We start from the raw sequence: 15,242 nt of genomic DNA on the forward strand, positions 1-15,242 counted from the left end.
CTTACATACTGTATACATCTCGTCCGTCCAATCAAGCAATCGAGCAATCGAGCAATCGAGCAACCAAGCAACCAAGCAACCAAGCCTGTCGCCCCTGGAATGGTAGTACTATCGTGACTGTAGCTGGGCCGAAGGCTAAATAAATACAGGTTGCGAGCAGTTGATCACTGTCGACGGCCCAAGGGACAACCTCTCCTTTCCATTCTTCATCTTTCTGAATTTCTGTCCATCTTCCTCGCGGGCCCAAACAGATCGTTTCCAGACCCCGAGTGTGTACCACCAGGCCTCCTTCTATTCAACTGAGTTCAGCCCTACATCTGATATTCAACGTATTTCCTCTTGCATGGTCTGAGCCAGGATGGATGCTGCTGTTAGCACTGGCAACACCGCCAGCAAAAAGTCGGCCGTGAAACTCATACCCAAAAAGCTTGGTGTCAGAGGTCGTTGGAGGAAGCCCCCTTCAAACGAAAGCTTCGGTTCATTCATGAGCACCGAAAACGAGGAAGATCCTAGCATGCCCGACAGCGAACGCGGGGGGTCTGGACCCGGCTCCCTGTCCACTCATCCCACACAGTCCAATACCGGCGACGGTGACAACGCTGATGATGCAGAGAGCACCGACTTTGACGCCACGCAGGATATAGAGCATGGAGTGTAAGTAGTTGTGTCTCCTGCATGTATTCCCCTAACCTTAGTTTATCTATATCGTTCTTATTTATCATTCCTACCTCACCGGCTGGTTGCTGCTGCAACCTAAAGATACCTAACCTACACTTGCATATCTACTTCTTGAGCGCGTTTTTGCCTAAGACATCATGGTTTACACACGCGTGCCCCGTTCATCACAGCCGCGAAACAATACTACACACGGTCTATGCTCCAAGCTATCAGCACCATGGAAGCGCTCCCGGGCGACTGTATCGCTGTCGTCTCTCTCTCTCTCTCTCTCTTTCTGCGCTTTGTTTCCCGTATTCGCATACGTCATCCCCATATCCGAGGACCAGCCCCGACTCCTAGCGCAGGTGTTACTGTTCTTGGCAACCTGGGCTAGAGCCAAGGATCCATCTTTCTGTCTAGACGTCAGACTTGCGCCTCCTCGCCTCCTTCGTAAACCCCCAATGCAAACCCCGTCATCCCGTCCCGTCCTACTAAGTAGACACCAGGCTAGCCACCTGAGTTATCCAGTTGCCTAGTATCCTAGCCTTTTCGAACCCCCCTCCTGCATGCATTTGCTTCAATTCATTACGTTGCGCATTTCTAGCTTGCACGACCAATATTCTAATACGCCCGCTATCTGTCTAGGCGGCCTGCTGTGCCTTCTACTCATCCATCCCAGATTGGTCATTTGACAACCTCGTCGCCCATCATTCAGGCCAGTCATCTTCCAGAGGTCCAGGCTTTGGACCAGCAAGAGACCCTGGAGAGTCTCTCGCGAGCTGCATCCTTCTCCGCTGCCTCCAGTGAACAATCTCTCGACAAACCTCGTGCATTATCTACAAGCAAAACTAGCCTTTATCCTCCTTCCGACTCGTCCTCTCGCCGCTCAAGATCACCCGCTGGAAGGATCAAAGACGCCTTTCGGGGAAAGAGGGGAGCAGGTGCTTCACCAACCGCTGCAGGGCAGAACGGCGATCACCAGGGGCAAGAAATACCGGTTGGCTTACACTCTCGGCCGAGCTCAGCAGTTTCTTCGCAGTCCGATACCTATGAACCCGATTTAACGTCTCGTGGATCACGCCGCAGGCGCAAGAGCCAACCGCCTCTTGAGATATCGGTTCGTCCGCGCACTCCCCCGGCCTCCAATTCCCCGGGTCCTGCTATCGTCAACACCCCGCCGACTCCAGTTGAATATTCTCCTCCAAAAAGCAGAAGTTCCCCATTCCGCAATCCCAATGTGGTGGTTTCTCCATCAGGTAACATGATATCACATAGGAGAGCGAGATCAGGTTCAGCTACGAGCATCGGCCCGAGCAAACTTTCTAATATCGTATCCGCGCCGCTGACTCCCACACCAGAAAACGCAGTGCCATCTACACCAGGCGCTGGTTTTTTTTCTAGCATGTTCTCTGCAGCACAAAATGCTGCTAACACATTGAGCAGCACCATCACCAATACTAGTATAAATCCTGGCGGGAATAGACCGAAATCGAATAGTTCAAAGGAAATGCAACCCGCCGATGACGATAGAGTTGAGGTCGAATCACCGGCAGAAGAAGTTAAGAATTCGAATACAAATGACAAGGAACCTGCCGTTAAGACTTTGGGTATGGGTGACCTGAGCCTGAGCCAGCTGGGTTTTCAGGAGACCGTAAGCGCAGCGCCTACTCCGACATCTTCTAGGTTCACCAAGTCTGCCACCGAACAACGAGCACGCTCAGAATCGGCACCGGTAGACCATGAGCATGTATCTGCTAATGGCGACGGTCCGTCTGATGAATTAAGCCAGGATCGGCCCAGGTCGCTGTACGACGATGCCCACACAACGCCGCCAGCAAGTGTCTACGAGGATGGAGGTGTCCAGCGTACTTCTAGCATACGCAGCGCCATCTCTAAGACGAGGAGGCGCAAGCGAGGTAGTACAGGAGGTACAGCGGGCACTGGAACCACCATTGGTGCCGCCATTGCCGCAGCTAATGCTTCGGTGGCTCATCCCGCGGCTGCTGGTAGCGCCCCTAAGCTTACAGGATTCGCTGTCGCGAGTAAGAAACGCAATCGAGACTTTCATGTCTTGTTCAAAAGCGTCCCGGACGATGATTATCTGATCGAAGACTATAGCTGTGCTCTGCAACGAGAGATTCTTGCACATGGGAGGCTATACGTATCTGAAGGGCATATATGCTTCAGTAGCAATATCCTGGGATGGGTCACTACATTGGTTATGTCTTTCGACGAAATCGTATCAGTAGAAAAGAGAAGCACAGCCCTGGTGTTCAAAAATGGTCTTATGATATCAACCTTACATGCGAAACATGTGTTTGCAAGTTTCACAAGCCGCGATTCCACTTATGATTTAATAGTCAACATTTGGAAACTCGGCCATCCGACTCTACGTAGCTCACTCAACGGCGTCTCTCTCGATGAAACAGGTGGCGACAAGACGGAAAAAGTCGACGCTGGAGAAGGCACCCCAAGGAGTCAGAGCGGTTCCGAATCTGAAGAGGACGATAGCGAAGACGACGATGATGTGTATGATGAGGATCTGGAGGAAGATGACGCCCCCGCAGAATCTCAGCCAACTGAAACCAATGGGGAGAAAGCCGTGTCAAGGAAAGTTTCAAGTGCTATGGCACCCAATGGGGTTGCTGTAGACAAGCCCGATGCAACAGCATCGTCCGGCACTGTTGATTTCCCCGGACCAGCCACTCACGGGCCGACTGAGTGTAGCGATTCAGCAGATGGTCATTTTGAAGTCCCAATTGCGGATGATACCATCACTGCGCCCTTGGGCAGAGTTTACAATCTCATTTTTGGACCTACATCCGTCACATGGATGTCGAAGTGGCTGACTACTGAGCAAAAGTGCACTGATCTTCAGATGGAGGATAAAAAGGGTCTAACCGCTGACAATAAGAGTCGGTCTTACTCGTACACCAAACCTCTATATGCTCCTATAGGACCGAAGCAAACCAAGTGTATTGTTAGCGAGACGATCGAACACTTTGACTTGGAAAAGGCGGTCAGCGTATTGGTCACCACGCAAACGCCCGATGTGCCTAGCGGCAATCTGTTTACTGTAAAAACCAAATACTGCCTCTCCTGGGCGGAAAACAACGCAACTCGTGTGACAATGAACTGTACTATTGAATGGACTGGTAAGAGTTGGCTCAAAGGTAAGTAATCTCTTTCTAATTTTAGAATCGGCCAACTAAACGTTTATAGGCGCCATTGAGAAAGGTGCTAAAGACGGTCAAGGTGTATTCTGGAAAGACCTGTCTGCGAGTTTGAAAAGTGCTATATCTTCTCGGCCCCGTGCGGCAACTCTCAACGGGACTACCAAGGGCAAGAAGAAGAAGGTGAAGGGCAAGTTGAACCACGCTTCCAAAGACTCTCTCAGAAACCCAGCCGACTCGACGTCCCCGAAGACTCAGGACTGGGGTCTACTCGAGTCTCTGCATGGGGTTCTAGGACCTATCGTAGATATACTTAAACCAGTCATGACCGGCAATGTGGTATACGGCCTGCTGGTTGGACTATTAGTTTCGACGTGGTTCGGCTTCGGTTTCAACAGCCAGCAGCGAGGTGTTGGCTATGGACGGGGTGTGGCATTTTCTAGTTACCCTGATCGAGCCGTGGCATATGAGGAGATATGGAGGCGAGAAGAAAGTGAGCTATGGGACTGGCTGGAAGAAAGAGTAGGTCTTCACCGGATGAATGATGGTGGAACACCGATTCGCAAACGAGTTACCGAACCCCGAACGATACAAGAAAAGCTACAAGAGGAGCGCATGAGCGAGAGGGAGGTGGAAGAAGCGATAAAAATTACAGAAGAAAAACTGGACGTTCTCAAATCCGTCATTAGCCGCAAGAAGGACATCCCCAAGACCAAGTCTGAAGGGGAGGGGAACTCGATTGCCGATACTGTAGCCGAAAGGTGACAAAAAAAGTTTTTTATGTCCACGGGGAAACATCACAACACACCCATTATCATCATTAAACCTGCAATAACTAACCATACGACGCCACGACGAAGCATTTGTTGGGTACATCTTTAACTTGTATATTACACGCTACAAATGATCTTGTGGTAACTTAGCACCACCGACTCGCGCGTTTCTCACGTAAATATCCAATCACGCCCATAGCCAAATATCGTGGGAAGCGATGATTAAATCTTTCATTTTCATTTATTCGTAGTGGCTATTTGGCGATTATTCTGGGTCACATAGGCGTACGCTCATCTGTCCTTTTTGTTGGTTGATTGTTATTGTTATTTTCACCTTGCCTATTTTTTTATTTTTATTTTTTGTAAATCGATCGAAGCCCACTACGTAGCTGTATCTATATTGCTTAGACAACAATAGAGCCTAACCACAAGGTCCATAGCACCACCTCTAGGAAAACCATTTCACGTCGAAATCTACTTTTTATGAGTCGTCAAATCACATTCCGAAATGCCCGTACTTGTACATTCATAAATCAGGTGGTAATCATTTGTAACTACCATTGGTCCATCCATGATCTATGAAGCAACATTGACTTGATCAGCCAACCCCTGGCAATCTTTGCAGAAACAACGAGCTCATGTTCATGAGCACTTCCCATCCAATAGTTCGCAGGTAAATCTATCGAGTGATGCACAGGGATTCATACACTCCGCTCGTTTTGATCTGCGTAAGTCATCGATAAAAAGTTGATATTTCCCTTGTATTCACGCTTCGAGGTAGGTACGCGCATAAGCATCTAAGCCAGGTGTAGTCGAGGATACTCCCATATACTCATCGACGACACGCAGCAGAATTGATCACTATCCATAATGCGCAATTGTTCGCGTGATTTTGTCTAATAAAAAAGACATATGTCTAGGGAGCGATAGCAGGTGTATTGAGGAAGTATGGATATAGTTTACCGTAGAGGCCTGATTCACCTACCATGTCAAGGTGTATATGGGATAGTTTACATCTTCACAGTCGGAGATGAAAGTTGCAATGTTTGCTAGAGGTATTACGCCCTCTTTTTTTTCTCTTCCTCGTCTTACCAGTAGCAGCAGCGGCATGGGAAAAGAAAAATAGAATAGCTCTCTTTCTACACAATAACAAACATTGACGTAGCTGTTATAGTAAATCTACCCTCATATATCTAGATATAGAAAGCTACGGACAAGCCATGTCTCACTCTCTTCTGGGAGGCTTTCCATAGCCCTACAACAATGGAAAACCTCTGCCTTGTGGATACAGTTATTCATTTTATAAGTCACTGATAAGCTAGGTGGTTGCTTTGCTATAGATTGCACTGCGATGCGAGAATGATAATTTATTCCATTTCTTCAGGCCCCTATGAATAGTACACTGAGCTAAAAGAACTATTACTTAATATTTCAACATACAGTGATCGATCCGTGGGCGTATCCAGCCCCCCTTTACTATCTGCAAAGGCTGGACCTGTGGTGATCAAAGTTTTCTCTGCTAAAGCTGTTCTCTTCAGCGCTGATGCCCCTGTCTCTTCCTACGCGTAGGAAGATAGGCCATACGGAATCATAAGCTAGCATTATTCCAAAATCCTAGTCATTCGAAGCCCAGCCAACCCAGGTCCGTGGCATCACTCGCCAGATTTTGACCTCGCCACTCCTCAAGTCTTCAAGTTTGTAGCTCTCTTGCTTGACTTTCTTGTTTTCCCGGCCCTGCTCCCATGCACGCACCTTCTTTTTTGTGCCATCCCATTCGGCGACAATTGCCACGTGGTCCGGTTTGCCAACTTCCATTGTATATTTGGCGTGCATCGGCCCATGCTTCCCTTGAAATTTGGCATTGCGTATGGAGATGATATCACCAGGCCTGATCTCGTCATTTAGTTGCGTTGCTGCATTGGCCAGGTTGGCATACACTAGTGCGCCATATGCACGACTGCCAACGGGTAAGAGAGCCTCATTGAGAGGCCGAAGAAGCTCATAAACAAGGGCATATGGTGTTCCATCACCAACAACTGAGTCTTTCTTCGAGGCTACTGCATGAGCGAGTCGCCGCCCAAATCTCTCGTATGCCTCTTCTAACTCATCCTGTCGTAACGCTCGGGGAGGGGGTTCTTGTCGCTGGTCTAGTTCAGTTTGAGAAGGATCATTAGGGTCAAATCGAACAGCAACAATCGTCTGCGAGTAGTCCTGAAATAGAATCGAGACTTCCTTTGTTACGAAATTTCGCCCATTTTCTGTAGAATTTGACTCGTTTGTCTCGGTATAGACATCCTTTCGTCCTTGGAACGCAGGTGGAACTCCATTGCGCGAGAGCCACCACTGTGTATGAGCAGATAGGTCAACTTCGTTTGCCATAAACCCAGTTTCTAACGAAACAGAGTGACGAGCTGCGTCCATAGATCGTTTGCCGACAGAGGGTCGAAGTATGTCTACAGACTTTCTAGGAGGTGCTCTTGAGCTAGTTGGCGTAGGGGGTGCTCGGCGGTCTGCAGTGGATGATGGCGGCGGCGGCGGCGGCGGAGGAGGAGGAGCTTGATGAGGCGCAATTTCTCCCGTCCCTTCACGCATTGGACTATTATGAGATGGGAGAGGAGGAGTCTGCGCAGAATTGTAATTATACGGGTCGTACTCATCATCATCATCATCATATGTGTATGTTGTCGCTTTAGGGGGAGGCGGTGGCGGAGCAGCTCGAGGACTGTCTATCGAAACTCTTGAACGTGGAGCAGGCTGACTAGGGATTGGAGGAGGACTAGCTTGAGGAAAATCTAGCGAACTCCTGGGAATTGGAGGCGGTCCGGTCCTAGGTGCAGTGCTGCTAGGAATAGGAGACGGAATCGTGGGTGGATGTTCAGTAGTTGGAGAGCGCACCGAAGAATTGTCGTCATAGCCTGGGTCTGCTGCATGAGCTTTCAAGGCATCTTTATTATGCGCGGAAGATGCGATATCAGTGTCATAATCGGCTTCGTATTCCGTACCCTCTTCTTCACCACCATTATCTTGCCGACTAGGCTTCAACGGAACTCCGGCCAGCTCGTCGCCGGTAGAGGCGCGACTAAGCGAAGTAGGAGGGAGAGGCGGTGGTGGTCTTGTCTGCATGGGTGCAAGAGGAGCAACGCCAGGGATTGGCGGAGGCGGCCGGCTATTCCTTTTACTTTGTTGTGTGGAAAAGCCTGGTGACACTGGAGATGTCTCCTCGTTTCGACTATCACTCGAAAAACGAGGCGACGTTGGTAAGGGAGGCGATGCCATAGGTACTGGCGGTAGCCCACGATTTGTTGGGGATATTTCAGCTTTAGAAGTATCCAGTGGTTTCGAAGTATGCTCAGACAACTCATCATCAGATTCTGAACCAACACTAGGTGAAACAACAGCAGCTGGTGGCGGTGGTGGTGGTGGTGGCCGGGCTAGAAACACATCTTAATAAACAGCTTATCTGATGTACACTTTCAGGACTTACATTCTGTAGGGATAGGAGGTGGTGCTGGGCGTCCTTCAGGAACCGGTGGAGCGCCAGTCGATTGAGATGCTATTGTGTTTTGTCGGTAAGTCATTCATTGCAATGTACAGCTGAAGGATTTAACATACTGTCAGGCGCTGGACTAGATCCATCCCCTGTCTCGCCTGGGATGGCCTCCTCTTCGATTGGCTCCTGCTTTGACTCGGATTCAAGAGCTTCTTCTGGCCCTTTTAGCTTAGCCATTCCCGGTAGTGCCATCATTGTAGGAATAGGGGGCGCCGTTGCCCTTGGAGAGGATGGCCCTTCAGACAAACCGCTAGGACGTCGCTCTGCTGGGAGAGAAGGTTTAGGTTTCTTCACGGGAATACCACCTCCTATACCCATCATACCTGGCGGGCCGAACATGCCCGCCATGCCCATGCCACCGCTCATCTTCGCCATACGTGCACGAAGCTCTTCTTTCCGTCTGACTTCGGGGTCCACATCCTCCTCCTCTTCTTCTTCATCTTCTTCCATGGCTTGTCCTTCCGGGGCCGTATCTTCACGCGAGGTTGATTTAAGTTTCTCATCATTAACCTTATGTTCACTAGGGGTTTCTTGACCTTCCGTGGTGTCGCCAGCCCCCAGCTTGTCCACTCCATTCCCTTCTTTTTCAATAGGATCTGTAGGCGCGCGATTGATATTTAAAGATTGCCTAGTGGAGTGGGACTCATCCATGGAATTCTTACTATTAATGTCGGCTGAGTCTTGACGACCTAGTGGAGGTGGTGGTGCTTCTGTCGCCTGTGTTGCTGCAGTCGCCTCCTGTGGACCATTACTCTCTAGACGCTTCTTTGGCGGCCGCACAGGCTTTTCCTTCTTGGCGATGGCTTGAGCAGCCTCGGCCTGTTGTTTTTGAAGGAGTGCAATTCTTTCTTTCAAAGTGGTGGGCTTGGGTTGGTCTTCATTTTGAGAATCGGAGTTTCCAGGGAGAACAGAAATGGGTGTAACTTTCTCTATAGCATCAACGGACTCGCCTCGTGTCCCAGTAATATCGGGATCCTCCTCTCTACGATAAATCTTAGGAGCGGGAGCATCTCGCGGCGGAGGGACGTATGCGTTTCTACTTGGCGGTGGCGCGACGAAGGGCTTTTTGACGAAGCCAGAAGAGCCAGAACCAAGTCCACTGGGCTTGAAAGGAGCTATCGGTGGGGCAGCAGGTCTATTAAAAGCCGCAATGCGATCTTTGAAAGCGTTACTCTTGGGTTTCTGCACTACCGGCGGTGGAGAACGAGCCTGAGCTGGAGGTGGAGATTTCGATTTAGGAGGAGCATCAACACCCGAGGAGCCCACTAAGTCAACGTTCTTAGACTCGATAGGCGCCAATGCTGGCACAGGTGCAATCTCGGGTGGGTTTGCAACAGGAACAGACGGTGCCTCAGGTGGATGGGATTGCTCGACTGGTGGTGGTTCGGTCACAGGTGCTGATATCTCCTCACGAGCGTCTGCCGATGGTAACTCTGGAGGGTCGACCTGTTGCTCTTCAGGAGACGCGGCGACGGCAGGCGGCGGGGAAGGAGGAGCAGCAGGAGCAACAGGGGCCAGCTCTGGGTCCTTCTTCCGGGCTCGAATCGGGCGCGGCGGAGCGGTAGGTTCGAATTTCTCGACGAAATTGCGAGGGAAAATCCCTTCTTTCTTCACACCCGAGTCGTCGACATATTCACCCCCATACCACTCAATGTCCTCTTGATCAGTGACTGTGATTATCTGGCCAATCTGAAAAGGGAGGTCGTCTTCATGGCTCGACGTGTATTCAAAGACAGCCTTGACCTTGAACGGCGCGGAAGCCATTGTGTCTTGGCGTCGCACGCAGTCGACTTTGAGATGGAAAGGAACGTTTCGTCTTCAATGGGTTTGAAAGATAGGATGCTGTTTGTCGCACAAAGTGACGGGCTGGATGGAGGCAGCAGTGCGTATGGATGTAGAAAGGTGTCTTCTAAAGGGAATAGTTACAGCAAGGGGATAATGACAATGAGGCGTGAAACAATGCGGAGTAAATGGGTCAGGATGATCACGATGCTCAAACATGGATGAATGGGCGGCAGGCTTGAGGCTGAGCAATTACCACTGCCTAGCAAGGTGGACGGACTACTATGCAAGGTTAGCCTATGGGAAGCTCGCAGCTAGCCAGGCAGGCCGACGTCAGCGCACGAAGGTGTGGCAACCGTTCTCTTGCCGGGATACGGGGGTTGGTGGCAGATGGAAGTTGCCTTGAGGCGGGCGGGAGATGCGACCTACTACCTAAGTAATCACCCCCTGCTAGAGACAGCGGACGCGCGAGCTTGACTCGTTGGATCGAAAAGGGGAGGAGGGGCGGGGAGGATGCTAAAGCTGGACCGGTATTTATGCCTCGGGACTTTTCATAATAGGTAGCATGCACAGGCACAAACGCCGCAGGCTCAGGCTCATGATACAGGAGTGGTACCTAATCCTAGCTCATATCACAATGCTCAGACAAGGACGACGATAAGGATGAAGAGACAACAACTATGCGTCTACAATCATTGCTAGGAACTCTGCCAGGAGATGTTGGGTGGGTGTTGGTAATGAGGTTGCAGTCCAAGGAGGCTACAACATATGCGATGTACCCTCTTCAGGGCGGGTCGCAGATGCGTTACATGTTACTTACCTCTCTGTACTATGTACAGCGTCCGTACAGCGAGTATCTCGCTATTGCAGGTGGGTACGGTTCGTGGTTGTTTCGTAACGCCACTTCTACCGGCACAGACACCGACCGGTAGTAGATCCCGTAGATGGTACCTCCTACCTAGGTAGGTAGATGTACCACGTACCACTGCCAGCACTGCCAGACCAGTAATGACGAATGCTCGCTGTGGCGTCTATGCGTCATGCTAAGTCTGGTCCCCCATCTGTGCAGTACTAAAGGTACGTACCGATCTTAGGTAAGCCGCTAGTCTAGTCTCCCCTCCAATCTCCAAAGCTGATCAAAGTTTTGCTCTCAAGAACACCTGACCGCACAGTATCTACGATGGCGAGAGAATTGAATAAGTCCAAGGGCATTTTAAAAAACAAGGGTAGCGTTTCATCAGCCTCCACTGAACGACATGCGCCCAATCCTCGTGAGGTTGCTGTCAAGCATGCGCATATCATCCACTCGCGCCGCCAGATCGAAGATCAGATCGCCGACTCCATAATCGAACTCTCCAAGTTCCCTACCACTCGCGACTCGTTCTACGATGCCCCCAACCCTGCGCCAGCCGATGCGGAAACGTTCAAAAACCAGGTCCGTCTATACCAGCCGAGTGACTACGATGATCTGATTGAGGAGCGTAACGCCAATGGGCTTTGCGGATATACGCTATGCCCCAACCTGCGGTCTCGAGTAACTGGAGGTGGCACCTTCAAGATCCTAAACTATGGGCGCAGAGACTTCAACATCATTCCGAGTCGGGAGCTCGAGAAGTGGTGCTCACAGCTTTGTGCTAAGCGAGCCATGTACGTCAAGGTGCAGCTAAACGAGACAGCTGCGTGGGAACGTGCAGGTATCGCTTCGATACACATAGAACTATATGAGGAAGATACTAGCTCTACAGTTAGTGATGCCACCACGCAGCTGCAAAAGGACGTGGAGAATATGAAGATCGAAGCGCTAGAAAAAAGCGCCCAGAATGCGCAAAGTCTCGCTCTGGAAAGAGGGGATGCCATTGAGAACGGGAAGACATCGAAACGCTCTGTGAAGCTAACTATCAGGGAGAAACCAGCGAAGGCGCCAACAGCCCCATCACTAGATCTCGATAGTCAGGCCCATTTGGTAATGGAAGGCTACAAAACTACTTTCGATCCGAAGTCAGACGCAGTGAACCAAGACGAGCAGAAGACGAGTTCAAGAGATGTGATAAGGGAATGACGTGTTTAGGCTTCATCATCATAATTACGATGCATTTACGAGGCGTTTAGGTGTACATCACTAGAGATACCCCCAGACCAAACTGAGCTAGCGCATGCATACATTCGTGATATCCCATAGTGACGTGACACATTGTGAGTTCATTCAAGTGCGCCGGTAGATGATATTGGGAGACGTCGACGAAAAGACTTGAACTGGGCCATATGTGAGGAGTGCCGTTGTCCATGGTAGCACGGTTGTCACACTGCTACGGACGGAACGAAACTTGGCCGTCAACTATCATCGCCCAGCATGAAGCTAGAGAATCAAGGACACCATATGTGGAAAATTTCGTTGTTTTTTTAAACCTAAAGTACCTGAGGCACTATCATCCATTTAGACGCCGTGCAGCCGTGATGAGCCCAGATGTAAATATCCCGAATCCCCTTAACCATCCATTTCCACAATATACATTTATCGGGGGGCGCGGTCGCCGAATCGACGGGGTCGCTCGGCGGTCTGTTGCTGGACAACCGGCACAACGTTGACAGGAATGGCATCGAACTAGAAGAGAAAATCGAGGTTAGGCATTTCAAATGTGAAGGGGAAGACTTAGTACATACGCCGAGGTGCTTGAGCAGATCCTTGGTCTCTCCATCGATATCGAGCTGGCCACTCTCGGTGTTCTGGGTGAAGTCGAGAGCCGAAACCTCGGGAACGTATTGATCCTTGCGTTCTCTCTCCTCTTCTTGCAGCTTGAAGGAAATTCCGCGAACTGGGCCGCGCTGAATACGCTTCATCAAGTGGGTGACATAGCCGGCAATCTTGTTTCGCAGTCTGCGCGAAGAGATGATCGCAATCTCGTCACAGACTCGCTTGTTGGTGTCAAAGTCGAGGGTCAATCGAGGGTAAAACCGCTCAACTAGCTCACAGGTCAGTTTCAATTATGGGAGTCAGGGCTATTGCTCTGAGGCATGTCGCCCGGCAAAGTGTCAGGCATAACAAGAAAGGACGTACTTATGCCCTTGGCGGACTTCTTGACTGTCTTCGTGCGAACGCGACCCATCTTGACTTATTACTAAAGTACCGAATGTTAGTATAAATGCTAACCTGGCGTTGCGGGCTGGGAATTGGAGGACGCAATAGCGAGTATGGGATAAGTAGATGACATTTCGGTGTAGGAATACTTACTGCTGGCGTTTAACGGTTAGATAGGGAGACCGAAGACGTTGTCGTGATGAGGCTGCACAGGTGTATCGGAACGAGGAAAATAGCACTATCTATGCGAATTATGAGAGTTGGATATCTAGTATCTTTGTGTGGGGATATCTTCGGTAAATTTAATTGCGGGGTTCTAGGGTATCATACGCCAGCTGCTGTCAGCTTCGCACAGCTGGTTGACTCTGCCATTGTATCAGTGCTTGCACAGAGGCCCCTGCCGTCGACTAATTTGATAAGATAGGATATGATAAGGAATAATCATGATCTCCAGTAAGGAGTCATCCGAGAGGGAGACGGATATGTATTTCACACTTGACCTTATAGTCCATGTACATGAAAAGAATGGTGAAATAATTTAGGTATTTCCAGTCATTTACAGACATATAGAAGCAATTCCTATGTTACACATTCAATTCTACACGTAAATTCATGGGCGCCAGAGTATACCAACCCATTAACCATCCTGAGAGACTAAAAAGTACACCTAGTTGACAGTCAATTAACTTTATTGATTGGTGTTACCAAGTCCGTAGCTTTGCCTATTTCCAAAAATGGGTCTCTTCCTATGGGCATTGTTAGATCTTAGGTTTCGAGATATTTCTGTCGAGTCATCCTTCATTGCATCCGTGTACACGTCACCTTCCATGCCGTCCTCGCCCACTAATTCTTTTGTCACTAACTCAGACATTGAATTTTGGGGTGGGTCTGAGACGCTGATACAAACTTTTCCGCTGGAATCAATGGTGGCTGAATCGACCTGGTAGTAAAGCTTGTGGCCACCACGGCCGTCAAGCTCGAGGTTTGAAGTTGATTGCGCTCTTGGATTCGTAATCGCTCTTCCAAAAAGTTTTTGGTCAGAAGCGCGTTCGGCGACAAAACCCGCGACACCAATGGCCGGCTCATGCGAACCAGAAGAAACATACGCAGGCTTTAGGACCCGAGCTTTGACCACAGGGTGATATTTTTGAGGCCCGTAAATGGGATGATTGTCCATGAAATTGGGTGTTCGTAAATATGATAGACCAGCAGAAGGATGTGTGATCGGTGGCCCGTTCGTGCTGTATGGATTCTCTCTGTCGAAATCTTGAGGGCGGAGGGGTTTCATATTGGGGATGTATTTCGACTCAGTAGCCAGGGGGGCAAGGTCGAGGAATCGACCGACATGTCGATACAGGAGCAAGCGATCCTGGCGAATATCCCTTAAGAAGTCAATGAATTGGGGCTCCGTGATGTCACTGGCCTTGACCTCTGGTGGAACAGGCAAACTATCTAGTGTAGCCTGTTTCCTTTGGTCTTTGGTAAGCTCCTCGGCGTAAACTCCTTTCAAGAAGGCACGGAATTCAGCTCGTCGAGGTCGCACGCTCTTATCTAGCCACTTGCCAAACTCTCCATCGGTCATGCCAGCAAGCCAAGGGCCCTTGAACTTCCATCGGTTGCTCTCGGTGGCTTGTGCTTGCTCAGGCCCTATCGCTGTGATATCTCCGTCCTCTTCAAATACTGATGTAGGGAGACGAGCGATGATACCCTTGTCAGAGAAACCATTTGTTCGCGCTGCTGGCATGGAAATAGACATATTGAGTTCTTGGAATTTCTTGAGAGTCATGGCATGGTCTGATGCAGATTGGAAGTCGGTGATGTGCTCAGTAGAGTCCATCTGCCGCACACGCACGAGAGGAACGGTTTGCTTTGTAGTTGTCTTTAGAGGCAATGGCCTCTTAAAGCCCCAGTCGCCATTGATTCGAGAGGTCGATGGTGTCGTGATGGCCAAATGAGTCGGGTAAGGAATTGTCGCAGTCGCTGAGTGGTGTTTTGTTGCTGAAGAATAATCACCAGGTGAGGCAGGTATCGGGTTCGGTATTGAGAACATACGAGATGATCTCAGGAGCGCAGCCCCGGGAGACACGCTCCGGGCCGCCATTATGGAAATCGAGGCCGGAGGCAGACACTTATGGGCGGCCTTGCATCTAAAACGAGCGTTGCCGAAGAGTGAAGCTCAACTTGAAGGTAGATAATTTTCGATGGAGCCGAGTCAGCCACAGCCTGGAAGA

The 15,242-nt window shown here is 49.9% G+C and overlaps 5 protein-coding genes across 5 annotated transcripts; 2 read left to right on the top strand and 3 right to left on the bottom strand.

Moving 5' to 3' along the window:
- Positions 1 to 45: 45 nt before the first annotated feature.
- Positions 46 to 4,801, top strand: F5B22DRAFT_258264 (uncharacterized protein). Its single transcript, XM_047970075.1, has 3 exons — positions 46 to 654; positions 1,303 to 3,830; positions 3,880 to 4,801. The coding sequence occupies exons 1-3, from the start codon at positions 359 to 361 to the stop codon at positions 4,593 to 4,595; spliced, it is 3,540 nt and encodes a 1,179-aa protein (XP_047835253.1). The 5' UTR covers positions 46 to 358; the 3' UTR covers positions 4,596 to 4,801.
- A 1,156-nt stretch (positions 4,802 to 5,957) lies between these two features.
- F5B22DRAFT_588182 (uncharacterized protein) lies at positions 5,958 to 10,387 on the bottom strand (the record flags this gene model as incomplete). Its single annotated transcript, XM_047973652.1, has 3 exons — positions 8,216 to 10,387; positions 8,088 to 8,156; positions 5,958 to 8,034 (listed from the first exon to the last, which is right to left on the bottom strand). Coding segments are annotated over exons 1-3 (3,584 nt in total), but the record flags the coding sequence as incomplete, so codon positions are not given.
- A 574-nt stretch (positions 10,388 to 10,961) lies between these two features.
- F5B22DRAFT_258373 (Rtr1/RPAP2 family-domain-containing protein) lies at positions 10,962 to 12,106 on the top strand. The gene is made up of 2 exons (XM_047970077.1): positions 10,962 to 11,029; positions 11,091 to 12,106. Exon 2 carries the CDS (start codon positions 11,116 to 11,118, stop codon positions 11,992 to 11,994), a length of 879 nt encoding a protein of 292 aa, XP_047835255.1. The 5' UTR covers positions 10,962 to 11,029; positions 11,091 to 11,115; the 3' UTR covers positions 11,995 to 12,106.
- Positions 12,107 to 12,333: 227 nt separating this feature from the next.
- On the bottom strand, positions 12,334 to 13,284 carry F5B22DRAFT_258298 (40S ribosomal protein s17). Its single transcript, XM_047970076.1, has 4 exons — positions 13,165 to 13,284; positions 12,991 to 13,051; positions 12,597 to 12,895; positions 12,334 to 12,537 (listed from the first exon to the last, which is right to left on the bottom strand). Exons 2-4 carry the CDS (start codon positions 13,037 to 13,039, stop codon positions 12,448 to 12,450), a joined length of 438 nt encoding a protein of 145 aa, XP_047835256.1. The 5' UTR covers positions 13,040 to 13,051; positions 13,165 to 13,284; the 3' UTR covers positions 12,334 to 12,447.
- Positions 13,285 to 13,535: 251 nt separating this feature from the next.
- F5B22DRAFT_588188 (uncharacterized protein) lies at positions 13,536 to 15,229 on the bottom strand. The gene has a single exon (XM_047973653.1). It carries the CDS (start codon positions 15,110 to 15,112, stop codon positions 13,700 to 13,702), a length of 1,413 nt encoding a protein of 470 aa, XP_047835257.1. The 5' UTR covers positions 15,113 to 15,229; the 3' UTR covers positions 13,536 to 13,699.
- Positions 15,230 to 15,242: the final 13 nt, after the last annotated feature.

This window comes from Xylaria bambusicola, assembly GCF_022495145.1.
Source record: "Xylaria bambusicola strain CBS 139988 unplaced genomic scaffold F5B22scaffold_3, whole genome shotgun sequence".
Classification (NCBI taxonomy): Eukaryota; Fungi; Ascomycota; class Sordariomycetes; order Xylariales; family Xylariaceae; genus Xylaria; species Xylaria bambusicola.

Coding starts and splice junctions, on each gene's coding strand:
- F5B22DRAFT_258264 (XM_047970075.1), top strand. CDS start 359: ATGGATGCTGCTGTTAGCACTGGCAACACCGCCAGCAAAAAGTCGGCC. Junction 655..1,302: donor CAGGATATAGAGCATGGAGT/GTAAGTAGTTGT, acceptor CTATCTGTCTAG/GCGGCCTGCTGTGCCTTCTA. Junction 3,831..3,879: donor TGGTAAGAGTTGGCTCAAAG/GTAAGTAATCTC, acceptor AAACGTTTATAG/GCGCCATTGAGAAAGGTGCT.
- F5B22DRAFT_258373 (XM_047970077.1), top strand. CDS start 11,116: ATGGCGAGAGAATTGAATAAGTCCAAGGGCATTTTAAAAAACAAGGGT.
- F5B22DRAFT_258298 (XM_047970076.1), bottom strand. CDS start 13,039: ATGGGTCGCGTTCGCACGAAGACAGTCAAGAAGTCCGCCAAGGGCATA. Junction 12,896..12,990: donor GAAGTCCGCCAAGGGCATAA/GTACGTCCTTTC, acceptor CCTGTGAGCTAG/TTGAGCGGTTTTACCCTCGA. Junction 12,538..12,596: donor ATCTGCTCAAGCACCTCGGC/GTATGTACTAAG, acceptor TTTCTCTTCTAG/TTCGATGCCATTCCTGTCAA.
- F5B22DRAFT_588188 (XM_047973653.1), bottom strand. CDS start 15,112: ATGGCGGCCCGGAGCGTGTCTCCCGGGGCTGCGCTCCTGAGATCATCT.